This window comes from Hypoxylon trugodes (assembly GCF_022578975.1).
Source record: "Hypoxylon trugodes strain CBS 135444 unplaced genomic scaffold F4822scaffold_7, whole genome shotgun sequence".
Lineage (NCBI taxonomy): Eukaryota > Fungi > Ascomycota > Sordariomycetes > Xylariales > Hypoxylaceae > Hypoxylon > Hypoxylon trugodes.
This window is the reverse complement of record NW_026250022.1, coordinates 3,187,810-3,211,420: the sequence shown is the minus strand read 5'-3', so window position 1 is coordinate 3,211,420 and position 23,611 is coordinate 3,187,810. Positions and strand designations below refer to the sequence as shown.

Genomic DNA, 23,611 nt, shown 5'->3' with positions numbered 1-23,611 from the left:
TAATTTAACACAATATCTCCAGAACGAGGGTCTGTATTCGTTTACAGGCCTCTGCATCTTCGCCTAGCAACCTAGAATGCCGAGTACCTCCGATAACGAGCTGAAATTCTACATTGTGTATCGTAAAATAGCATCATTGCTCATGAGTCAACTCACCCTCATAATTTGTAAAATAGTAATAATAGGTATTGCCAACCATGACTTATCGTGTCTTAATATCCTAATGTTCGTCTCAAGCCTTGTATACACGAATATGACGGTCTCACACAAAGAACCACCGTGATATCTTCCAAACTCCCCTCCTTATACCCGCTCCCTCGTATGTATATATACAATGATTGTGCGAATTCACATTCCTATTCCTTCTCCGAGTCCAAATCCATCTTGTCATCTCGTGTCGGCTCTATTGGCGTGACTCTCGAGACATCGACCGTCCCCTTTCCTTCGCTCACGCTCTTCTCATCAGAATCCTCCATCGCAACCACGATACTTCCTCTGTCCCCCTTCTGGGGGGTGGAGACGCGGTCTTTCAACGCTTTTGGGGTCGTAGGGACGATAACGTTTAGAACACAGTCATCCAAATGTTCGTAGAACTCCTGCGCTGTCGAGAATCGAGTTTGGCAGATAGAACATTTAGCATCCCCGCCGTTACGAGAGCTATTTCCTGTGATGATCATCTTGCGGCTATTGGGGGGAGTTTGCTCGACGTTGTGTACAGCAGTCAGGTGCCTCTTAAAGACATCGGCTCTATTAAAGGCCTTCTCATATGCCGTCCCCGGACCCGGACAGAATGGGCAAACCATTGTCCCCTTGTAATGTGTAAGCGCGTGTCGATTCTTGTCGTATTTCCGCGCGAAGCCTTTTGTATGATATTCGCAACTCTCAATCGGACATTTCTCGGGCCTTTCCTCCTGGTGCGTTAGCATATGTGCTGCTAAATCCTTGAATACCCGGCCACAATCAGGATGGGGACAACGGTTTCGGTTGTCTTCTGCCTTTGGTATTACCGGACTACTATGCGCGGTACTGTCTAAGGATGGTGCGATCGATGGCGCCAGTAATGGTCCTTGAGGTGGCGCAGGCGCAAGTCGGGGCGCTTCCAAGAAGGACGATTGTCGAGGCAATGGATATTCCTCCATCATTCTAACATCATTATCTTCTTCTCCACTAGAGCTGTCGTTTTCGTTAACATCGATGGATTGTCTCACTTCCCGCATCCAATCCTTCAAGACGGTCATCGGCGGCCAATCACCGCTGGCCTTGCCGCTTCTGTGCGGGTGGAAATGGGCCCGCCGTAGGTGGGCAGCCGCATTGTAATAAGCACCGTACCGTTTTTGCGTGACACAAGCCTTGCATTTCGATAATGGTATTACGGGCTGTGGGGAATTAGGGCTCGCACTCTGTGGTTCAGTGCAAACCCATCTTTTCACTAAAGATGCATGTTTGGCATCGTTGTGTCTTCGAAGTTCATGTTCGCCACGGAAACCCTCGGGATATTCGTTGCACTTAGCACAAAATACACGCCGAAGGGGCGGCCGTTGGTAAGATGTCCTAAGTTTTGAAGGGGAACTGAGTCCCCTCGCGATTGCACGTGTAAAAACCGGATTTTCCCCCACAGTATGCCTCCTCCCAGGTTCAGGGGTTTCTATAGCATACGTCGCTGGCAACATATCTTGATCACTCCGATTGGCCCACGGATCGATCGGCCGCCATTGAAGAACAGGCTTCCGGGGCTCACCGGCTTGGCCGATAACAGAAGGCTGCTGGTACGAGACATGTCGGTAGATCGGAGTCCGCTGCCTGAAAAACCCATTGAATCCAGCATTCCCATCCAAATACCCACTCCCAAGTCCAAGAAGGAAATCTCGAGAGGAACGGATACCCAACGCAATCCAGTCGTCCTTCCGAATAGCAGAAATAGTCGTAACAAATAACGCACGGTCATTTCCATCCAAATCCATAGCCGGGTCGTCAATTATCATAGGTGTCGACCAAGCAAATACACTCACCAGCGCTTTATATACACTGTGCATGGCGGTGGCACCCATAGACATAGGGAACCCAGCTTGTGCTTGCGCCGGAAGAGATCGTGATGGCGTGGAGATTAAATCCGCCAAGATCGTCCTCACAATGCTAAAAATACAAAGCGAAACGAAAACAGCCAGCCAACTCTTTGGGTCTGAGATGACTCTTCGCATCGTCGTGCTCTCGAAGGACTGTAAGAACTGAGCCATACAATTGTATATAAGTCGATTCCGTCCTTCGTAATCTATGTCGTCTGGTGAATTTTGGGCATTGGTTACGTTAGTCAAGTTAACTTCGGTTCGTATCGACGGTTCAGGCTGCTGTAAGTCGTAGAATAGGATTTCTCTAAGAAGCAGTTTCGCGCGGTAGAGTACTGGGTAAGTTACAGCCTCAAACTCGCGGCTCTCCGACATAAAACCTGTGAGTCTAAATAATTCCCAAAATTGAAACGGGACACCTTCGGCGTTCCAACTTGCTGCTAATACTTTTAATACTGGAGGTGGTTTGTCTTTAGGTTCTTTTGAATAGGTGGCTAGGGTGGGATTGGGCATCGGTAAAGACGCTAGATCTTCAGTCCACCAAAATCCGTCGTCAAAATCCAAGTGTGACTTCACCATATCCGACATGCTCTGGGTTACGAGATAAGTCCGCTCAAGATACTCATTCATATTCCGCCTCCTCGCCAAGGGCGAAGTGACGGGAGTGTGTACTTGTCTTGGGGAAAGGGCTTCTACTTGAGGTCAGAACCTAGGACCTTACGACAACAAATGGACTCGGGTAACTACCTGGAAGCATGTGATCAGCTAGCGAGACCAGAGGGCCACGATGGCACCCAAGTACACCCCAGAACTCGTCATTGGCGGAGTTAGGGGACTCGGAGCAAAAGGAGCAATCGTCCTTCGAATCGCACTAACGAGAGTAAGCAATCGCCCAGCCCACAAGAACTGAAATTCCCTACCGGCTTAGCATAAACCTTACAACGGAGACAAGGCCCAGCATCACGAGGCAATCTAAGCTCGCCAATAGATTCAAGTCTTCCGTGCCCGACTCTACTTCGCTTTAAGGGCGGAAGCAAGGAATCGGGCTCTGAGTCTACTGAGCCCCTCGGTTGGGGCGGCAGGTCGTTCACAAAGGGATACCCAATCGTTGATTCACGTCGATCTCTCGGCTGATTGGCGGTAGCTAATGGAGGTAGAGAAGGGGGGACAGAGAGTCGTGGCAAAGTAGCTGGTGAACTCCGATTCATGTGGTCGGTACTGAAAAGCCGTGACGAAGCCTGATCTGGGAAAGTTATAGGTGGAATAGTACCGACCGAGAGACCTGAGTCCCTCTTCGGAGTGATGGTGTGTTGCTTTAAGTGTTCATCTCGGTCCTCAAGATTCGAAAAGCCATATATATAGTACATGCACCGATCATCCCAACATTTGAAGGAAGCCTGACGTCTCGATATTAGAGGTATTGTCTCTCTCATCCTCCACCCCCGAAATATGGGGTCGTAAAATGAGATGTTTTTATCCAGCCAAGCATCGTAACCAGGCGGTATGTCTTCCTGACCAAAAAGTTTTAAAGCGTGTATAAATTGGGCGTCATGTAGATCTAATCCTGTTTGCGATAGCACGCATGTTAGGGCTGAAACGAGGCGGGACAGCTTAAGCACATACCTTGATCTATTAAGAAGCTCTCAATACACTCGCATTTATACTGCAAGGAACGGGCTTCTTCGATATCAGATAATATGGGGACAGTCCCAGGAAGGTCTTGGATTGTATATTAGAAATCGGTAGAGTTTTATGGTGGCCCGTTATGATGAAATATTATATATGTGGAGGCACTCACTTTGACTTGTTACATAGGCTTCCAATGCTTTAAGTTTCCGACGGAGCATGTCCAGTTCGAGTTTACTGTTGGGAAGATACTTGGCTGGTAGTAAGGCGGCTAGTTTCGCCTGAATTTCAGCTTGTTGCTCGAACAGCTGTCTAATCGTGGGGTCTAAAGACGGGTCAAAACCGGGTGTGACTTGGACCTCCCGACCTTCGAGCAAGGAACCACGACGATCTAGTCGAGGTTCCAGCGAGTCAGCTGCCATAATCCTCCTCTGTCGCGCCTTTGCGCCAGTGTTCAAGTCGGGCCCAGTGCTATTATATATTCTTTTTCCTTTTCCCTCGTTTTAACAAGCTTGAGTTTGAACGGCGCATATATATGAATGTGTGAATGTGTATATATACGGACGGGCAACTGTGCCGCAACAAGAGGACTTGCTGAATTAAGGCTGGGCCGTTCTCCACCGCGTCCTGCTGGTTCTCTCTCACACTTTCTGTCGCTCACGCGCAGACTCACTTCCCGCTTGCGAGCGCAGCTTAGCGGTACACATCAACTGCGGTTTACAAGAGATGAAGAATCAAGCATCAACTCAGCGTTCATAACGGAAACCTCGGCCAAAGGGCAGAAAGGGTTAAAAAAAAAAAGTCAATGACTGCGCCTCGTGACGAAATGAGCCAATAGAATGGACAAATTTTAAAGATTGGCTGCAGGACGCCTATCGGGGACGATGTCGCGAGGGGTGGCCGCGAACTTAGAACATCTGGCCGTTTCGCTTTCTTGTAGGGGTTAGAAAGGATAAAAAAAAGAGGATGGGTGAAAGAGGGAATTAAGTCGTTTTGGGTCTTTTCTTTCTTTTTCCCGTAAATGTGTCTTGGTATAGAAAGAAAGTAAAAATAAAATAATAAAAATAAAAATAAAATAAGATAAAAAAAAAAAAAAAAGGTGAGATAGCCCTTGGGTTTGAGGGCAAATTGGCTAATGACTTTTTGGGGTCGTCGCGATCGAAGAAAGCAGACTGATAGACAGGCAAGAGATACCTAGTAAAAAAAACACTGGCTAGACGGGAAAAATGTGGGGCTACCACTACGACGGCAGATTACACACACATGGACCCAGCTGGAAAGTACATAAAGGTATTAGTGTAGTTTCTAGGGGGGAAACAACACAAAAAAAAATAATTAAGGAAGGGGGGGAAAGAAGAGGCAACATCGAAGCAAGCAAGTGCAGGGCGAACAAAACTTACGCAGCTAAGGTTATGTAGGTACATACATATGTATATACCTTCCTCAGTGCCTATGTATTTGATGTAACATCCTACATGCCTACATATGTATGTATACATAAGGTAAAAGGTACCTATCTAATGAGCGTGACTTACAGAAGTTGGAAAGGGTGCAAGGTGCAAAAGCAAGTTGCAACGCCTTGCAGGGATTATAGCTCCCGGGGTATTCGGGAGGTCGGTGCGGAGCGTTGACGCTTGACCTATTCTAGGTATTGTACCAGCATCAGGTACCCAACGCCGTTGTATCATTGACCGGTATCATCATCGACCATCGGCCATTAAGCTTCATCGGACGAGCCAGGGCCGTCCCTGTGTCATGATAATGGGAGTCTACGAGTTTAGACCAATTACTGAACTACAAATATGGAGAATATGTTTTAAAGACATAAATTAGTCTATCTCTTGACAATGGTAACAGTAACAATAATAATAACAACAAAGCCCTATTAAGAAAATAGAAATCAATGTGGATTGTTGGAATGGGAGATCCAGTCTATAGAAACTATACATAATATCTTCTTAAAGTAGTTTGGTACCGAACATTTTTAGTCTAATGTCTATGGAATGTATCAAATGATTCTGGCAGTCTAATAAGACCAGGCTGAATGAAGCCGTTGATATAGTCGAGTCTACTAATATGAGACTAATAATCCAGCTAAAGCCCTGATTAGGTACCTAGGTAGATTCATGGGGGTAGGCGACTAATAAGAACCCTTTCCTATGTCTTTCTTCCGACAACGTGCTCTTAGGTGGGAACGGACCACCGTGTTAACTACTACCTTGATAGCCAATGTTACACGGGCTATTATAGCGGGTTATTACTGTGATTAGCCTACCTAAAGATGTCCCTACATACCTAGGTAGCTACTTAACCTGCCTTACTTCTAGGGCTATATGTAACTACTACGATACGTACCTACCTACCTAAATTTATATACACAACAACTATCCAGATAGATAGTATATATATATATAATCAATCATATCGCATACATATGCGTACATATATATACATACACGCACTCCTACGTATATATTGTATGTAAGGTAATATGAGATAGGCAGATAGGCACATGACGGTCAAATCGAGTGGGTTTGGCTACACTATCCATCCCTTTCTGATTGACAATAGTTTAACCCTTTACCCAAAATACCTACGGTTAGTGAGCACCTGAACAAGTAGCAATGCTGGGCACTTACATACCCTCCACCCACCACTACCACTACCACTTATCATTATCCGCCAGCTTCTGGTTCAGGCGGCTAAGCATTGCTGACGGACGAGCGAGGGTAGAGATTGTCTCCAAAGCTGGATAAGCCGAGAGCTATTGGCCATATTGGTGGATTATAACGTGAGGTAGTACGCGGTTTGCATCAACGACAGCTGCATGCATGACAGGCGGGCAATTTGCACAATCCAGAGCTGGCTCGGCTGGATGTCCAGCTCTGGTTCGAGTCGACGCTGATCAATGCTTAGTGCTCAGGGTGATTGCAACTTCATCCAACTTGAGCTGTGGTACAGCGGCACAATGATATGAAATAGCGAAAGGAGGGAAAGAGGAAAAAAAAAAGAAAGCTGACTAGGGGGGGGGTCCGAATGAGCCAATGATCGCACCGCCTAATCACGGTTAACCAATTCATCTTATCTATGTACATACACCAGTAGACAAGAAAGAAAACCTGGAGATGAATAGCTAACAAGGTCCCACGAGGTGTCATCTAGACGAAGACTTATGCCATCGCCCATATTGCGCAGTACCTGACTTACTATGGAGCAGAGCCACTAGACCAAAGTACCTAGGTATACATATATAACCGCGCCGCACAAGCCGGGAGTTCAAGTTTGAACCAGTCCACCCTGATAGCGCCATCATGCCCTTGGGGCGAAAGCCGGAGCGCGGCTTGGCACGGACACCCCCTTGATAGGTTGCACGAATCAGCCAGTAAGAAGAGATTATGAGGTGAGCATGTATGCAGTTTCTTCTTATACTGAAGATGCAGTCTGCAGTCATAAGTGTACACACATAGTGACAATACATAATAACAGGGTCCTTATGTATCAGCATTTTACCATTTAGTACTACTTAGCATGTACTGTCACTCATTAAGTACATACAAGTACGTTGTTTTGTACCCGAAGCAGAGTCGGAAAATCTACAAATATTATGCACCTAAATACGTACTAAGGTATATTTCATAAATTCCAAGGTTCGTAGTAGACGCGTTCCTGCTGTTGTAGCCCCCAAGTTTTAGTTTAATTTAGTTTTTTTTTTTGGAGGACCGAGAATTTTACAGCCAGTGAAGCCTCAAACGCCAATAATGCGCCAGTAATGCTGCATAACCCTAGTGGCCACCCGACCGCTTCAGCCCGGTAATTTACTTGCCGCTAATTAACAGCCTGGCATCAGCTCCAAACATCCGTCCATGCAAATTGTTTCGGCTGACCTATTTTCCACACGCTCTAGACCACCCATCCCACCCTTTGCTGTGCCTCGTCCCCACGATTTCGTTGTTTTTTTTCCTTTCTTTTCGGCGTACCCTAATTATAAGAACAGGGGAGAGAAGGGAAAGCTGGTACGGTAGCAATCAATTCAAGAGGAAATGATATTACCAAATCAACATATCGTTCAGAAGTCATAGCGGTCAGACATAACAGACGGGGTACATGCTATTTGAGAGAAAATAAGATAGCGAGGGGGAAAAAAAAAATAGCCATGCGGGAGTATCGGACGTCGACCATATGATCCGGCACATGCATCGACATTTGTGCTGATCACTTCCCGAGTTAGGAACGTCATGTTTCTTAAATGCATTGATAAGTGCCGAGAGGGTCTAGGCGAAACTTCGTCTCGTCCACCGTCCCCCGTTCATTGGGGGTGCAGGCTATTGTGTATGGACTAATTGAGTATTGCAGACGCAGGCGTCGTATCGTATCTCCCTCTTTCTGACTTGCCTCACGGGTATCTTCCGTAAAGCACGCACGTACGCACCCCATCCGGTCGGGGAGAGGGGACGAAGGTAGTATATGTAAGTAGGAGGTATTGGGGGTTTCAGCGCCTGCTGAAACTACTTTCCCTTAATAAGCAACATCTTGTTCAACCTCCGGTTTTGCCTTGCCTCGCCTTGCGTTGCATTACTCTTTCAGGAAAGCCGCTTAGTACCTGTTCTCCGTCCCCTGCCGTGGTAGATCTTCTCTGCAGGCCGGGTTATTAAAACGGGAGAAGCTGGAAGGGCAAGGCCGATGGGCGATTGGTGATGATGATTATGGATGATTATGATGATGAGGTGGCAAGGAGCGAAATCGCGTGCGCGAATGACAGAATTGCAAGGGCAGAGGCGGTCAGGACCAAGCGGGATGCAAAGCTCATCAGCAACGCAGCGAGATATTCTCTGTTCGAATCACGATGTCCAGAACACGCTCGTCACACCTAGGATTGCGCGTCGCCAAGAATTCTCTGCAGGTGAAAAATACCTAGACAGACAAATGAACCAGATATTCATCCATTAGATACCTACATGCCCATACGCTAGACCGACTGGATGATAGCTGTGGAGCAGAAATATTGTACCTATGTCAAGTATGTTAATGTAGCGAATCGAGGGTCAGGTACGAAATCGATCGAAAATATGAGAGAATACAAGAATAATTGTGCGTGTATATCATGTATAAATATACATAATAATATGCAAATACAATACATGTACATATCCCCAACCCTACCTCCCTGCTTCAATGTTCCCACCCTCCGCTGCCCCACTTACCCACCCTCGTCAAAGTACAACAATGCAAATAACCAATTTGCAGCTTGAAATACTTCTACCAGTTTTGATTGGTCATCTCACAATAAGTACCCACTCAAAGCCTTGACAGGGTTCACCCTTTCTTATCTGTGCGTTCGGAGCGCTGCGAAGCCTGCCGATTCCTTCAGCTCCCCCTCGTCTCTTTTTGTTTGTCCGCCATTTCCCCTTCCAGGTCCTGGAAATACCTAGATACCTACCTAGGTACCTAGGTACCATACAATTACGTGCTTTAGCTGACAAAACTCAGACGGGCTGGGGCTGCGATAAGGCGATAAGGCGACAATCCATTAACCACGTCCTTAGACTCAATATCAGCTTGCCTCACTCTCAGCTGGCCCCCAAACCTCTGTCAAATATCCGATTTTTCGCGATTTAACTAATTGCTGATTCGACGGCAATTGCTAGAATGTGAACAAGACCACAATGATGAATATAGCGCGTCACATTTCTAAATATCGCTGACACGATAAATCTACGAACTGATTGAAATCATGTCACCAACTAGATGACGATAAGACGTTGATCTCGTCGTCACCCAGAAGCTATGAGCTCTCAGCCTCCAGGAAGGATGGATTGTGTGTACCTAAGTTAGACTAGTGACTTGACTTACGTCTTTATTTTACCATCATATCTTTTTACATGGCGTTGTTTCCCAATGCCTACTCTTGGCCCCCTCCATAACTTCTGCACACTTTTCTTATGTTGAACTAAATTGATTCGCTATTCTACCTTATTTCCCATTAATTATCTACCTATATTTCATGTGGAATGTAAAAATTCCACATTAATTATGTGAGAACCACTGATCTCCTTTCCTCTTCCGTCTTGACCATTTCCCAGCATCATAAATAGCGAGTTTAAAAGCTCGCTATCAACGAACCAGATCGCAGCTACAGTAATTCTATACAACAGGATTAGGAATCAACTGAACAAGAATCAGCATTTGTGATAGAGGTTCAGTCCTCAGTACGACTTCGAGTATTATCCCAGCAAAGACCATAGTCGAAATACGCGAATTCGATATATCCAAAAGGAGACCTAGTTGAAAATCGATCGTACGGTAATTTAAAATCATAAATTAAAACCTAAACACCAGGAAACACCAATGACGCCTTGCCTCCTTCCCAAGCGTCAAGTGCGGCGCCACCGCCAACAAAGCCGAGAACTTCTTCAAGGAATAGGGGCACAATTTCAAAGATATAGCGCGGATTATTATAGAATATCCTAGGCCTTGGAGGGGTTATCAGGAACTCCCTTGGCTACTTCGCTTATACTGGAGGATTGTCTTGAGAGAACCCTCACTATTGACGTGGAACGAAGAATATTGCGTTCTGATATACTTGCAGATTTGTCCGGCGAGTGCGCGGATAAAGTAGAACGATGAATCGGTCTCAATAACTCTTCAGGGAGCACCCTCAAAGCGATGCCACTGGCTGGTTTACCGAGGTAAAAAGAGGCCAGGGTTACTTCAATACAATGGATCAGATAAAGTTAATCAATATGTAGTCAAAGGTAGATATGTTGAGAAGGCTGTATAGTTTATTTTGCATGGCTACCTGATAAGAATATATCAGGTTTAATGAGCTGTTGATCGTAGGTGAAAGTATCAACCACCCTCAACGGATACTCCAAGATAGTCCACTACCTATTCTAGACTCTACTCCCCGAATCATCGAACCAGAAGCGTTCGCTTGTGAATCCATTTTGAAGTCTGAATGTGTACCTAGTTATTTGTTTTTATGTGCAACTTCTATCGGTGGGTTTCTGAGAACGAACTAGTTCATTCAACGACATCATGAATTGTCACCTTATCTACTATATGAGTACGTGATCTATTCTAAACAATTGTTACGTTTAAGTGCTATCAATCAGGTGTCGATGAAAAAGTGTTACTTTCCTTCATCGAATACTCGTGGGAGGATAGTACACGTCTCTAAGATTGAAATATCTATGCTGCTTCAGAACCCTACGCTGTAGTCTTGGATACTCTAAAGTTGTCGTTTCAAGATCGTTCATATAGCTCTACTACAAGCGAGGGTTCCCCGATTATTTACTGTCTCATAATGGTATCTATTAAATGCTGTATCATGACCATGTACGCTTTACCCTTGGTAGAACTGGATTTAATCCAGCTGCGCCCATCGCTTCTCCCGTAGTGACAATTCCCTTGGCGTGGAATCGGCGACACATTTCGTTGCTTCTCTCCACCCCCAATACTCCCCCAATCTAATCTCAGCATATTCGGCATAGTCGAAATCGATGTGCGAGATAGTGGCTTGGATTAATGCCCAGATTCCCCAGTAGAACCCAGGAACGCCACGAAACACGTCCACTTCCGCCAATAACTTCTGTGCCTCGGTTTCCTCCCCCTTGCCATCGAGCTTGTTGGGCACTAAACTAAAATAAGTACGAATGTACTCGCGAATAAATTCCACTCGCTGTGTCCGAGTTGGCAACGCGTTATAGTCGCAGTCGAAACCGCCCCACTCCGCAAAATGGTTCGCTAGATCAAAGGCTGCGGGAGAAGGGGTGGCGTATTCGTAATCGATGAAACTAACTTCTGTCTTGTGGCCATCTTCTCTGTTAGCGCTGGTAGAACCTCGAGGCTCAATGATGACATTTCCACTCAGAAGGTCGCAGTGCGCAAAAACAAGCTATAGGAAGTGGTTGTTAGTATGCACAAGCAACACAACTTGCGTTTGCAAATCTACTTACGCCATTATCACCCAGCCCGGGCCGTTGGCTTAGCTCCTCTATTAATTTGGTGAGTTCCTCCTGGAGAAGTGTTTGTCTTGCACGTTGAGTCTCTGTTTCTGTGGGGAGGGCAAATATCCATTTCTGCATAACACTCCAGACGTTAGGGAAAGGTTTCCCAGGTGCTGCATTTTCAATGGTAATCTCGTGGGATCCATTGACGATCCCGTTTGTCCCATTCTTTTGTGCCCGGCTTTCGTAGATGCAGGGAACAGTGGCATGCCACTGGGCTAAGCGTCGCGCGACAGCTAGATAGATTGCCGGTATTCTTAAGTCGGCTGGTTGGGTAGCTGTGCCTCGAATATAGCGATATATCATGCCATTATCGAAGCGAGCTAGAAGCTCCGGAGCTAGGCCATGGTTCATGAGCAGCTCATGGTTCTGTGTTTCACGGTGTCGGTCTATAAGCACATCGGTTCCGTGCCCATATGCACGTAGTAGAACGGCTTCTTGGTCTATCTCGTCCTCGGATAAACCCTCCTTTCGATTGACCGCTTTTAATAATGTGTTTGTAATGCCATCTTTGAATGGTGTAAATTCAATGTTGGATTTGGGACTCGACCATTCGGGACGTAGGGCGAGGATAAGGGCGCGGGCCGAGGAATCAGGGCTATCGCTGTCGTAGGAAATGGGGATGTATCGCAGTTGGCCAAGCGAGGCTTTTGCAGCCCCGTTGGAGTGATGTGAAGGCATGTTATACAGGGACTCGGTGGATTAATCGTCGCTTTTCTTAGGGTCGCAACGCAAAGTCATCGAAGAAGGGCGAAGTTGACGGGTTTATCTTGTTCTGGGATGTCTAAATAAATAAGTAGAAAAAAAGTTCACCGCCTATAGTTTTGCGCAAGCGATATGAACGGATTGTGGATGCGTCGCAAGGATACTTGATAAATAAAATCTAGAACAACCGAACAGTTGAGACGGGGAATGCGTAGTGGTCGGTAATTTTACAAATGACAAGTGATTGTTTGAATGAATATTGTATGATTGACTTAAAAAAACATATTGGATGTACAAGACAAGATGTGCAAAGCGAAGGACAAAAACGTCATTGCTGCTCCAGGTGCAGAAGGAAGAAGGCACAAAAAGATGCGCGAAGGAAGTGATCAACGGGGGGTCGGCCCCCGGCAGAGGTCAAGGGACCAACTAAATCACTGGGCTAAAATCAGGGGCGGCAGGGGTAGCTGCAGCCCTAGAGCACTGAATCTTGGGAACCCGGCGACGACCGCCAACCATTTATCAACCTTTTCCAACATACCTATGTAAGTAACCATGTTCTGCAAGTCAAAACTCTGCATCCCGCATAAGACATACATCATAGGTTCTACCAATAAGCTCTAGCTAGTGACAATACATAGATAGGAAAGGACGAATATTATCAAAGGGAATAAAAAAAGGGAGAGTTAGATACAACTAATTAATGCCTAGGTAGAGGTACTTACAGACTCGAAAATACGAAAGAGTCACGAGATCAATTGCCCCTTTTGGTCCAGAATCAGAGGCATGTGAAAATGATGACTAGCTAGTTCAGATGGCATCCCGCGAATCGTACAGCAACTACATATGTAGATGGCTAACCAATCTAAGTACCTAAGTAGACGAGGTAATGTACCCAAGGCAACATTATTTCAAGTCTGAATCGACAAGAAACATCAATGTGGATCGCCACATGGGTGAATTAAACTGCTTTGCCAGGTGCCTTAAGTACATACTGGCTTATATATGTTCTGTGAGTACATTGACGTATGCTACTTGTGTACATGGGTACTCACAGGTGACGCAACTACATACATATGTATGTATCCAATGCCGGACTTCCACCAATAATCGTACATGTATACCTAGGTAGACGCACCATCTATAATACACATAAGATCTACGGAAGTACATGTAAGCAACTTTCCATCATACTCTATGTACTTAGTATTGGTTGTACTATTTTCACACTGTACTACACCCAGAGCCAAATTTTCGATCAGATGCGCCATTGCTTTGAGCACTCTCCTTACGTATCACCATCACCACCATTTCTCGATCTGAGCCCAGCAACCCAAGCCAGTACAGTTTGAAGAAGTTTGTTAGTCCCGGTTGCTATCTTAGCAGCCCAATCATCCAACATATCGATAGAGAACATGAGTAGTCTGCTGAAGAAGAACAGACTCACAAACGACACACTCGCTATCACCGCGAATGCATACCAATAGGTATTCCCAGTCCATGCTGTATAGAGATCCTCGATCTGCACTGAAAAGTAACTCGTCATGAAACTGATCGGCAAGAAGAAGACACTAAGCTTAGCCAGTAACGTCGCACTCCTCGTAAGCCTCGCTGTTGCCTGTGAATCTTTCTGTTGCGTCAGGTTGAAGTACTACTAAGTATTAGCCACAACTGCTCACTGAGAACAGCAAACCCTTGATTCTTACCGTCGTTGACAATGCACCTATCTCTTCCAGATACCCCTCAATGGTATTCAGCATGAGGTACTGAAGGCGGTCCCCTAACCTGGTAAATCGACTAAGGGCTGAGCTCGTTAAGGACACTCTGCGATCCACCTCGAATCGAACGTCTAACGGCGGAGGCGGTTGCGAATCAGGTTTCCCCACTGACAGGATCTTATTTATAAGATTCTTATAATTCTCAAACAGGTGCTTAAACTCTCGGAGGTCTTTACTCAGATAATGCAACGTAGGTATGATCTCAGAGCTCTTGGATACCTTTTTCCAGTGCTGTATAACTTAGTAGCCGTAAGTGTAACTCTGGGGACCTAACCTACAGTGCTTTCTAGGATCTTATGTGTCTATGCAAAATGGGTTAGCAGTGTCTTGTCTACCATGATGGACCAACCTACCATTTCGTCTAGTTCTTGTTCCGCGGCCTTGAGAGGCCCGGCCGCGACGTAGTCCTCAAACAAATAGTAGAAAAGATTACTTGTCCCTTCGTCGGCTAGACTACCCGTCTCGCTGTTGAAAATAGACACCCCCGATTCCTGTCTGGTTATGCCTAGTTGAAATTTGCGCAACGACTCCCGCACTGAGCTTTGAGCGAGTGGGTCAGATTTGTACTGCTCATAGCCCTTTTTAGATAGCTGCCTAAGTATATCTAGCATATGAGACCTCATATACTGAAGTTCAGTTTGCCGCCAGCGCTTTTCGTCCTCCTTTTCCGGCACCAGTTCGTACGAGGGCCTCTCGTGAATCGACAGGACAGTGTCTATCCGAGACATTAGTAGTTGCTCAGCGGTATAAGGACGATATCATAGCTCATACGATTGTTACATAAAGCGAGCCACTGCCAATGTTTAGGCGGCATGATACTAGTTCGGGGATGTTCGCGTCCGTGTTCGGGCCTTGGTCGTTTGTGTAACCAATTCGCCCCGATACAGAAAGCTTCATAGCTGTGTTAGTGAGGAGCGATAATGATATTGTTTTGGGGAAAAACATGCCTTTCTGCGTTTGGTCAGTAGAAGAATAGTTCACTGTATCCTTGACTTGCAAATAAAGAGCTAGATTGTCATTGGCTTCCGTGGATGGAACGGGTTTCGCCGTAAAATTGTTCGTGGCATCACCTTTCTCTGGATCTATCGGAAGTCGTTGATGGCGCAATATAGCCCTCTTCCTCTCCTTATACCGTCGTGTCTCGTCTTGATGAGGTCTTGGGGTAGTCATAAGGCTAAGTAGCCTGAGCGAGAATCCGTATCTATTGACAATAGAGGTCATGACATCCTTCTGTGCGCTGGGATCCCACACGTTGCTGTTGTTTTGGTTAGTATGTAGAGTATACCTAGGCTTGATATTATCTAGACATCAAACGTACATCCATCGGATAGGATAGTCCTTTTGGGGATCGGGATCACGCTCAAGTAGCTCTTTGATTTCTTCGTTGCCCAGATCGAACGCAATGCGCGCTCTATCATATCCGAACTCCACGACGAAGTTCTTGCTGAGCTTGTCCACCACGCGCTGCTCGGCTTCCTTAAAGACATCATCTAGATCGAAGTCTTTGAAGGCAGCGGCGAAACCTCCCGAGGGAAGGTCGTTGTTAGACGCCATGGCGATATATCACAAATCACTAACCCCGAAGGTAAGCAGAACATTAACTCAATATGTAGGGATGCATCTGAGAAGATATTTTATATAAGTCGGATTGTATGTACATAACATAACACACATGTAGAGATATGAATGAAGTGTGGTGGTTATTTTCTAAAGTTGTTAGTACTCAGCCAGCCTTCTCGGAACTTTAATCCAAAATAATAGGTCCTCGTACGTAGACTCGCTGGCAAGGATCTTGTTCAGCAGGCGACGCAGGCGACGCTCGCGGGAAACATGCAGGTGACAGGTCAAATGAGTGGGGACAAATAAGCAGCTGCCAATGGCTGAGTGTTATGTCTCAATTAACTCGGGGCGGCAAAAGGCGGGTAGTCCCATAAACTTTAGCTTGACCAGTCGCCCGGATAGTTCCTGAAGGATTGAGCTATGGTGCGCTAACCGCCCGGCTGTACATATGTAGGTTTAACTTTACTGCTGCAGCGCAGTGCCTTATGTACATGCAACATACATAGGTACATAACCTTAGGTACTATACCGCCTCTAAGGCTAAGTAAAAGCTAAGGGATGTGACTCTTGGTTCTAGAATCGTGACTCATAGCAATGTCTCAGACTATCCACCGTTACCACTACCACCGGCATAATACATAATGGATACATAATGGACGATCCCCGACTTTGTCGGATGCCAACAGGATATACTGCCTCACAAAGTTGTGTACAGAGATTTTCCTGGTCAAGACACGCAACGAAGCGTGGCGGTAAACTGTACTACATAATCAACCATCACACAGCCTCAATAAGACCAATTATCACCAGTCAATTAGGAATGCGACATTACGCAACATGTCTACATTTGCTGGATGGGAGATTGTGTCCTTGCCCGCGGACGATGAAGGCTGTTGCTTCTATCTCGACCACTATAAACCCTTTCGGTTGGCCGCCTTGAAACGTGAGCCCGAAGGTACACCCACCAATCCAGTGATTTCTTTCAGTCCTACTACTAGTTGGACTCTTTATCCTCTTGTGAGGCGGCCACTGAACTAATGGCTGACCATGCGGGTTTGACCACCTGTACCAACAGCGTTCGGCTCGACTTACAATCGAGAAATCAACTTTGTTGACGATGACTGGCTTAATCGCATCAGAAATCCTCTACCAAAGACCTTCGTGGCCATGCTCTCTGATAGTAAACAAATCCTATCGGCTACGTCATTAATTGGACCTCTGCCGAACCCCGACCCAGCGAGCAATCCGTTCCAGGCCAGTTCCGAAATGAGGGACGAGCGCGATCACCACCACAATAATAGTGAGGCCTCATCTATGTCATTTCAGATTACTGGTGTCTACACGGCGCCTCAGGCTCGAGGCCAAGGCCTCGCTAAAAAAGTGGTCAGGACTGCGACCGAATGGGCTGTGGGCCACGCCAAGAAACAAAATGGACATCTCGCGCTGAGTGTTATCGTCTATGCAACAAACACTGGAGCTATAGCGTTCTATGAGAGCTGCGGTTTCGTAGCTAGCCCGGATGGTCCAAAGAGGTCTTTCAATGCTGTGAAAAATCCGTTTGCCGACGAGATTTGTATGCATTATATCACAGGGTCTCTCTCCTGAACGGCTCTCCCCTTTAAAAAAGTAAAATGAAGATTACCCCAGAGATCTTCTCTATATGCTCCACTTATGGACTCAGCTAACCCTCCATTCCACCAACTGTAGACGGCGCCCTGTCTAGTCAGGCTCGGCACCGCAATCAAAAGAGGAAGCTTCCAATCGGTTGTGACGTCTGAGCCGCTAGGATTGGTTCGCAGCGACCCGACTAATTAAAAGATCGCCTTAGGGGACACACCGAAACCGACTGAGATTATCTCTGGCAGGTCTATAATCCTAGTTCGCGATGTTTCACACATATATCCACGGGAGGGCCATCCCGGCAATCTCTTTCCGCTGCGGCCTCGCCGCCGAGCCATTTACATATGGCGTGAAATCCCACGTATCGACCTTCAAGTTTGTTGCTTGCTCTTCCCTCTCCAGCGTTGCGCACTCCTTACATTGCCTACGTTTTTATCGTCCAAGATAGACCTGCTTTTGCTTGAAGGTGTTTATTCCCTTCTTGACCGTTCATTCTCACCAGTCATTCATTATTCAAATAAAATTATTCACGCGATAATAATACATTCCACTCTTTCGAATATCCGCCGTTTAATCCGTCAAAATGTTGGCCAAACAGCAGTACTCAGCCATCTTGTATGCCGCTCTTTTCGGCTCGCTCGTCCAGGCCGCTCAGTTCCCAACCTGCATTACGAGTTGCATCCGCCAGTCGGGATGTTCTCCCACCGATACGGACTGCATGTGCGAGAAGTCCAGCGACAAATTTTTGTCCGACGCTGTAATATGCATGAACCAGTGGTGTCCGGCAGACACCAAGTTCTCGGACCTTGTCGGTCCTATTCAGTCTAACTGCGATATCCCTCAGTCTGCCATTGATGCTGCGCAGGCGAAGGCGGGATTTGACACCGGTTCGACCCCTTCCTCCACGTCCAAGCCCAGCGCCACGGGTGACTCCAAGGGGGGTGCATCGGTCTCGATCATCATGAGTGTCGGTGAGCCAGCCAAGATCGACCCAACTGGAGCGTCTACCTCGGCACCCGCGCCGACCCCTACTGGTAATGCCAGCAAGGGTAGCTCCGGCACGACTGTCTTGGGTGACAGCACTGCGGTTGTCACCCAGACTCCTACCGCGTCTGGATCTCTACTTGTTGCAGCTTCCACCTTCAGTTCCGCAACCGGCAGCCCCTCCAGCACCGCTGGCTTCGGCGACTCTTCTAGCGATAGCACCACACAGAACTCTTCTGATGGCAGCCCAGCTGGTGGTTCCACCGCAGAGGGCGCCGGTGCAACCAGCCAAGCCTCTATGCTGGCTGCCGTCCTAGCCGTTGCCGCCGCCATGGCCTTCGGTTGGTAAACGAACCATCATTTCTTCGTCCATACCTATTGATAGCGGTTGCATTTACATTTTTTTAAGATTCTACATGTATGTATTCAGACGTGGCTGTTCATAAAAAATAGATACCCTGGATACCCAGTTGGGTTCTCGATGAAGGGCTCCGTGTCGCACCGGTTGCTCGACACTGAAAACAAGCAAGCTTTGGAGTCGTCGAGACATGGATAAGAGTGAGGGAAGACGCCGCGAAGCGCCAGGGCCTAGTGCGAAGGCACGCTGCGATTATAGAAAATAATTTACAAGCTTGATTCCATATTTCGAGCTAAGAAAATTGTCTAGTTTGTACAGTTTTTATGTGAAACAGGCCGTTGGGGAAGTCCTTTAAGTACCTATGTAGTCATTTGACACCGATTCAATACTCTCAGGGTTACGTGACTTAATCGCTTAGTGTCTAAAAAAAACGTTATCGCATAGTCGTTTCCAATGAAAAAATGTAAGTCAGCCTTATACCAGGTAGGTGAACGAAGTGTTAAAGGTTCACGGCACAGAGCCCCAATTATCAATAGGCGTAGTCGAAATATTCATCTACTTACAAGCAAATAGCAGCAACAGCTATAATTATCTAGAGACAATCAGGTGATAATATTCCAGCCGAGATTTGAAATCAAATCACTTGGCAAGTATCTCATCGAGAATCTTTCGATACCATCCACTGGGGCGTTTCGTATCCTTTCCGTTACTTGGTGGTGCTTTGATATCTTGCTCAAGGAAAGTTCGCGCGACAGTCTCGGCCTCTTCAAGCTTCTGCATTTCGGTGTCCGAGAGCTTAGAACACACGACCTCAAGATCTTCGTTTCGGACTAGCATAAGCATGATTGACTCGGCCCTCTCCACCACTGCTTGATCGATGCCATTCATCGCCGCACAACGACTACCAAAGCTTGAAATGCTTCGACCCGGAGTAAGTTGGTAAAGATAGGTTACTTGATCTTCCATGGTAGGGGCATCAAAGTCCATTCGGACGTCCATATGGCCGAATGCTAGCTCCGGAGTTTCCACTAGAAATTGGCCCTCAAAGATTTCGTGGAAATGCGTGGCAGCTAGAACCTTGGGCCTCTCAGGACCAAGGGAAATGAAATGGTCCAATACCGCTGTGACCAAACCAGCACCATCTAGACTATTCGTACCTTTGCCAAATTCATCTATCAGCACGAGGCTCCTGCGGGTTGCAAAGTTCATCGCAAACGCTATCTGGCGTAGGTCAATGGAGAATGCGCTTTCGTTCTTCGCCACGCTTTCGCGTGTGGCAATGCGTGTGAGTATACGATCCGTGATTCCGATCCGAGCCCGTTCAGCCGGAACAAAACAGCCAATATGTGCTAGGTATACAATTAGTGCAACCTGTTTGAGATATACGCTCTTACCAGAATGATTTGGTCCTGTCAATACGAGAGTGCTGGGTTGTTCTATCGAGACCCTTTCGTCCTCTTCTAAACTCTCATCCGGGACTTCGTCATTTTGGTCCCCTAGCCCACCCGCGACATGACAATTGTTCGCAATGAAAGACGGCACTACTAGTTCCTGCAACGGGTGACGCCCTCCTTCGATATGTATGATATTTTGTCTCGTCATTCTAGGTGCCACCCAGTTGTATTGGCCGCAGCCAATTGCTAATGCAAACAGGCTATCAAGCTCCCCAAGGACATCCGAGGCTATGCTTATAGCTTCACGTTGTGCTAGAATCTTAACTGCGAGCTCGTGAATAATCTCGATCTCCCGATCTACGCATTTAAATGAGTTAGCGTAGTATAGTTTAGGTGTTAGAGCAAGGACTTACCAATAATCATGCAGTACGCATCCCCAAAGTGCTCATCCATCTCCTTCATCTGTCGATTTTTGTAATACACGCAACCTTCGGCTGCGAACATCCTCTCCCAAGAATCTTTCAACCCTTCGCCGTCGTAGTTGCCTTTTCCCGTATCGGGATTGAGAGAAACTACTGTTAAAAAGCCTAGTTGAGGGAAGAAGATGCAATTCTGTACGTACTTCCTCGCCCATTCAGGCAACTCGCCTCGCAACTTTGCTATGACGTTGGTTAGGAAGTGTTCCATCCCATCATAGCTCCGCTTCAGCTCATCCAAGTTAGCATCGACATCCTGTCTGACAGCAGTCCTTCCGCGTTCTATTGACTGCTCAAAGTCAATGGTCTGGCTAATGAGCTCGCCTACTTGACAGAGGGCTACTGGCTGAATAGTATCAATAACCTAATCATAACAAGAGATCAGTATCGGATTAGAAATTCAGGTAGGCACTATTTACCTTTCTAATTACCTCTAACTTTTCAGCTCCTGGTAGGGTCCGAAGCGAATCTCTGAGTCGTAAGCTGTAAGCTGCAAATCGCTGTAGAGAAGCCCAGACATTGTTAGCTATGGAAATTTTACGACCAGGAATGTCAACGCCTTTTTCTAGAAGAGCTATAACTGTCTTCATGTTCTTGATTTTCTTTAGCTCGTTGCTTAACTGCATAAGAGCCTCTGCATTTCCCGGCCGTAACAAGAACGATATAGCCTTCTGACGGGTATGGATCAAGTCAATATCGGTGCTGGGCCGTAGAAAAGTTTGGCGAAGCTTTAATTTGCCTTGTGGAGTACGGGCTAAATGTTGGAAAAGCCCATATATAGATAAACTTTCTTTGGCGCCCGAGGCGGAGTTATTGGGGCCTCTTTGGTGACTATTTGGGTGATATTCGGATTGTAGAATTTGAAGAGACACAAGGGTATTGGCGTTCACGAACATCGAGTCAAACAAAGCGAACATCTCGACTGACTTAATCCTAAACGCAACCAAAGCGTCAGGGTCGTTGGGTAGGTAATTGACAGTTCTTCTTCGCTGAAGATCACCGAGAACTGCTCCAGCGCAACCGATCTATTATCTGTTAGAAAGATCACGACAAGACAAATTATATGTGGCAAGGCCTGACCGTTAGTCGGCTGTCTAGGTTGATGGAAGTTCCAAGGCGCATCAGGCGGCCCAGCCTTGAGTCCCCTTGCCCATTGAAGTCATCAGTTTCATCCACAACATTATCGGCGACAGAAGCGTAAAGTAAGCTCTGGCGTCCAGACGTCTCAAGGTTGAGTCCTAACAGTCTTGCCTTCCCAGAATCATAGCGGAAGTCGGCGGAATTGAGGTTCCTTAAGATATATGCGCTTTGAAGATCACCTGTAATGCCCATCAATAGTGATGCTTGATGCATATGGAATTTTAAGAATATTACCTCGGTTTCCATCAACACCCTGAGCTCCCGTAGTGAGATATTCTGCTAATGATTCCGAGGCTCTTGCAGATATTAGGACGGTAGTTGGATTGGCATGGAGAAGAAGTGTCTCGACGAGGTCGAGCCCTGACATGGCCACGTCCTCCAGAAGGAACAGAGTTTCATCAATAGCCACATAGTAAGCACATCCAAGATTTCCATTATCTTTCATATCCACCGCCATGATTATCTCTCTTAGAGCGTCAGCGTCTTCGTTGGATAGAGCATCGCCGATGTGAGACTTGCCTTCGTCCTCATGACGACAGTTAAGATTGCTTGACGGCGGGCAGCTTGATGGTGGACGAAGGGATAACCTTTGTCCCTGAGAGTGTGGTAGCAGGTAAGGGGAAGATCGATATGGCTGTGCCGTATTTCTTGAGTTTGTATGGTCTTGGTTTTTTAATGGTCTCCTACTTGAAGAATTGGGACGTTTGGATGCAGCGCGTCCCCTATTAGGAGTGGAAAAGATGCGACTATCTCTTGCTGATGATGCAAATGACGCACTAGATTGACTGAAGAGATTTGTATGAGATGACTGGCTTGTGGATGCCTGAGAAGGGGTTTGATATCTCCGGTTAGACGCCATGTCGCTCTCCTGGGAAGAGGAAGACAGTAAACACGCTTAATATACCCCATAAGAGTAGCCCATTAGTTATCACATATAAGTGAGGGCAACGGGAACTCGACCGGTTATATAGAATATGAAGTACGAAGAATGAAGAATGAAGGATGAAGGTGGTTTGATTATGGTTTCTTGTTGGAGCACTTATGGAACGCTCTACAGCGCCCAACTCGGAAAGAGCGGTCACTCGAGAGCAACTACCTACCTCCTGGGTACCTTCCTATAGGATAGGATATCCGCAGCTCTTTCCAACCCGAAGAAAAGCGTCATTTCTTGTACTCTATTAGCTGTCGTTCATTCTTTTTAATGGCCCCGACAGTGCTGCACATATCTGCTGTTGACTTTAAACACGCCAAATTCTCTGAAAAGAATGACTGGCGTGGCAATTTTGATATTTTGATGATGCTGCCGCATCCTAATAAAATCTCCAAACCAGTTGCTTGGTATGATATCTATTTATTTTTCACCCATTCAGCAAACTCCTTCCTTTGCTTCCGAATGTCGACAAATCCCGGCCGACTCTCTAATAATCGGAAGGGGTTTCCGACGTAGTCTTTCTCCACCTCACCGCTGTTATTGAGGAATCCTGTCTCGCCTTCTCTTTCAATTTTCCCTGCCCAAACGCGCCATTGAATCGGTCGTAAGTTTGACGTTCCTAGGACCATTCCTAAGCAAACAATGAATGTGGCAACAATGGTTTCGATAGTTATATCGATCGGAAGCGCGCTAGCTGCGCCGCCATGTGGTGCTGTTAAGGAGGAGAGCGATGCGGCTCGATGTGTTTGGAGAACGGAATGTTCGTAAGCCGAGTAGCAACTAAATATGTAAACTATTGTTAGCCAAGATATATTTGAGCAATATTTCCACATCTTGTAAAAAGAGGGGGTTCTTACGCATCTGCTAGGAGCAGTAGCCCAAAGGTAGTCGTTATCTTGGAAATCCAAGTCATGTTTTTTTTATGATGCTTGAATAGGCAAATAGGCAAGCGAAGGGAACGCAACCAAAAGAA

General features: G+C 46.5%; 7 protein-coding genes across 7 annotated transcripts; 2 read left to right on the top strand and 5 right to left on the bottom strand.

Annotated features, from left to right (window-relative positions):
- Window positions 1-319: 319 nt before the first annotated feature.
- F4822DRAFT_333717 (uncharacterized protein) lies at window positions 320-4,513 on the bottom strand. Its single transcript, XM_051455701.1, has 5 exons — window positions 3,862-4,513; window positions 3,687-3,782; window positions 2,984-3,627; window positions 2,811-2,934; window positions 320-2,755 (listed from the first exon to the last, which is right to left on the bottom strand). Exons 1-5 carry the CDS (start codon window positions 4,109-4,111, stop codon window positions 357-359), a joined length of 3,513 nt encoding a protein of 1,170 aa, XP_051312850.1. The 5' UTR covers window positions 4,112-4,513; the 3' UTR covers window positions 320-356.
- Window positions 4,514-10,979: 6,466 nt separating this feature from the next.
- F4822DRAFT_333665 (ethanolamine kinase) lies at window positions 10,980-12,539 on the bottom strand. Its single transcript, XM_051455699.1, has 2 exons — window positions 11,645-12,539; window positions 10,980-11,583 (listed from the first exon to the last, which is right to left on the bottom strand). Exons 1-2 carry the CDS (start codon window positions 12,374-12,376, stop codon window positions 11,053-11,055), a joined length of 1,263 nt encoding a protein of 420 aa, XP_051312849.1. The 5' UTR covers window positions 12,377-12,539; the 3' UTR covers window positions 10,980-11,052.
- A 563-nt stretch (window positions 12,540-13,102) lies between these two features.
- F4822DRAFT_412020 (uncharacterized protein) lies at window positions 13,103-15,912 on the bottom strand. The gene is made up of 8 exons (XM_051458918.1): window positions 15,494-15,912; window positions 15,123-15,430; window positions 14,947-15,066; window positions 14,529-14,890; window positions 14,454-14,477; window positions 14,104-14,406; window positions 13,453-14,048; window positions 13,103-13,395 (listed from the first exon to the last, which is right to left on the bottom strand). Exons 1-7 carry the CDS (start codon window positions 15,727-15,729, stop codon window positions 13,686-13,688), a joined length of 1,716 nt encoding a protein of 571 aa, XP_051312848.1. The 5' UTR covers window positions 15,730-15,912; the 3' UTR covers window positions 13,103-13,395; window positions 13,453-13,685.
- Window positions 15,913-16,110: 198 nt separating this feature from the next.
- F4822DRAFT_333636 (uncharacterized protein) lies at window positions 16,111-17,680 on the top strand. Its single transcript, XM_051455698.1, has 3 exons — window positions 16,111-16,690; window positions 16,811-17,361; window positions 17,443-17,680. Exons 1-2 carry the CDS (start codon window positions 16,573-16,575, stop codon window positions 17,338-17,340), a joined length of 648 nt encoding a protein of 215 aa, XP_051312847.1. The 5' UTR covers window positions 16,111-16,572; the 3' UTR covers window positions 17,341-17,361; window positions 17,443-17,680.
- On the top strand, window positions 17,640-19,091 carry F4822DRAFT_333634 (uncharacterized protein). Its single transcript, XM_051455697.1, has one exon. It carries the CDS (start codon window positions 17,939-17,941, stop codon window positions 18,686-18,688), a length of 750 nt encoding a protein of 249 aa, XP_051312846.1. The 5' UTR covers window positions 17,640-17,938; the 3' UTR covers window positions 18,689-19,091.
- Window positions 19,092-19,319: 228 nt separating this feature from the next.
- Window positions 19,320-21,942, bottom strand: F4822DRAFT_412014 (muts domain V-domain-containing protein). The gene is made up of 4 exons (XM_051458917.1): window positions 21,648-21,942; window positions 20,987-21,592; window positions 20,505-20,931; window positions 19,320-20,448 (listed from the first exon to the last, which is right to left on the bottom strand). The coding sequence occupies exons 1-4, from the start codon at window positions 21,918-21,920 to the stop codon at window positions 19,337-19,339; spliced, it is 2,418 nt and encodes an 805-aa protein (XP_051312845.1). The 5' UTR covers window positions 21,921-21,942; the 3' UTR covers window positions 19,320-19,336.
- A 1,112-nt stretch (window positions 21,943-23,054) lies between these two features.
- On the bottom strand, window positions 23,055-23,551 carry F4822DRAFT_431937 (magnesium transporter; the record flags this gene model as incomplete). The annotated part of the gene is made up of 2 exons (XM_051461554.1): window positions 23,055-23,418; window positions 23,496-23,551. 2 exons carry the CDS (start codon window positions 23,549-23,551, stop codon window positions 23,055-23,057), a joined length of 420 nt encoding a protein of 139 aa, XP_051312844.1.
- Window positions 23,552-23,611: the final 60 nt, after the last annotated feature.

What these genes read in the sequence shown, in the direction of transcription:
- F4822DRAFT_333665 (XM_051455699.1), bottom strand. Translation starts at nt 12,376, where the DNA reads ATGCCTTCACATCACTCCAACGGGGCTGCAAAAGCCTCGCTTGGCCAA. An exon ending in CCGGGCTGGGTGATAATGGC is followed by an intron (nt 11,584 to 11,644) that starts GTAAGTAGATTT and finishes CACTTCCTATAG; the next exon opens with CTTGTTTTTGCGCACTGCGA.
- F4822DRAFT_412014 (XM_051458917.1), bottom strand. Translation starts at nt 21,920, where the DNA reads ATGCATCAAGCATCACTATTGATGGGCATTACAGGTGATCTTCAAAGC. An exon ending in AGTTAGAGGTAATTAGAAAG is followed by an intron (nt 20,932 to 20,986) that starts GTAAATAGTGCC and finishes TGTTATGATTAG; the next exon opens with GTTATTGATACTATTCAGCC. An exon ending in TGCGTACTGCATGATTATTG is followed by an intron (nt 20,449 to 20,504) that starts GTAAGTCCTTGC and finishes TTAAATGCGTAG; the next exon opens with ATCGGGAGATCGAGATTATT.
- F4822DRAFT_333717 (XM_051455701.1), bottom strand. Translation starts at nt 4,111, where the DNA reads ATGGCAGCTGACTCGCTGGAACCTCGACTAGATCGTCGTGGTTCCTTG. An exon ending in GAGCTTCTTAATAGATCAAG is followed by an intron (nt 3,628 to 3,686) that starts GTATGTGCTTAA and finishes TATCGCAAACAG; the next exon opens with GATTAGATCTACATGACGCC. An exon ending in AGCTGATCACATGCTTCCAG is followed by an intron (nt 2,756 to 2,810) that starts GTAGTTACCCGA and finishes GACCTCAAGTAG; the next exon opens with AAGCCCTTTCCCCAAGACAA.
- F4822DRAFT_333636 (XM_051455698.1), top strand. Translation starts at nt 16,573, where the DNA reads ATGTCTACATTTGCTGGATGGGAGATTGTGTCCTTGCCCGCGGACGAT. An exon ending in CTTGAAACGTGAGCCCGAAG is followed by an intron (nt 16,691 to 16,810) that starts GTACACCCACCA and finishes CTGTACCAACAG; the next exon opens with CGTTCGGCTCGACTTACAAT.
- F4822DRAFT_333634 (XM_051455697.1), top strand. Translation starts at nt 17,939, where the DNA reads ATGTTGGCCAAACAGCAGTACTCAGCCATCTTGTATGCCGCTCTTTTC.
- F4822DRAFT_412020 (XM_051458918.1), bottom strand. Translation starts at nt 15,729, where the DNA reads ATGGCGTCTAACAACGACCTTCCCTCGGGAGGTTTCGCCGCTGCCTTC. An exon ending in GACTATCCTATCCGATGGAT is followed by an intron (nt 15,431 to 15,493) that starts GTACGTTTGATG and finishes CCAAAACAACAG; the next exon opens with CAACGTGTGGGATCCCAGCG. An exon ending in TAGGTGCATTGTCAACGACG is followed by an intron (nt 14,049 to 14,103) that starts GTAAGAATCAAG and finishes AATACTTAGTAG; the next exon opens with TACTTCAACCTGACGCAACA.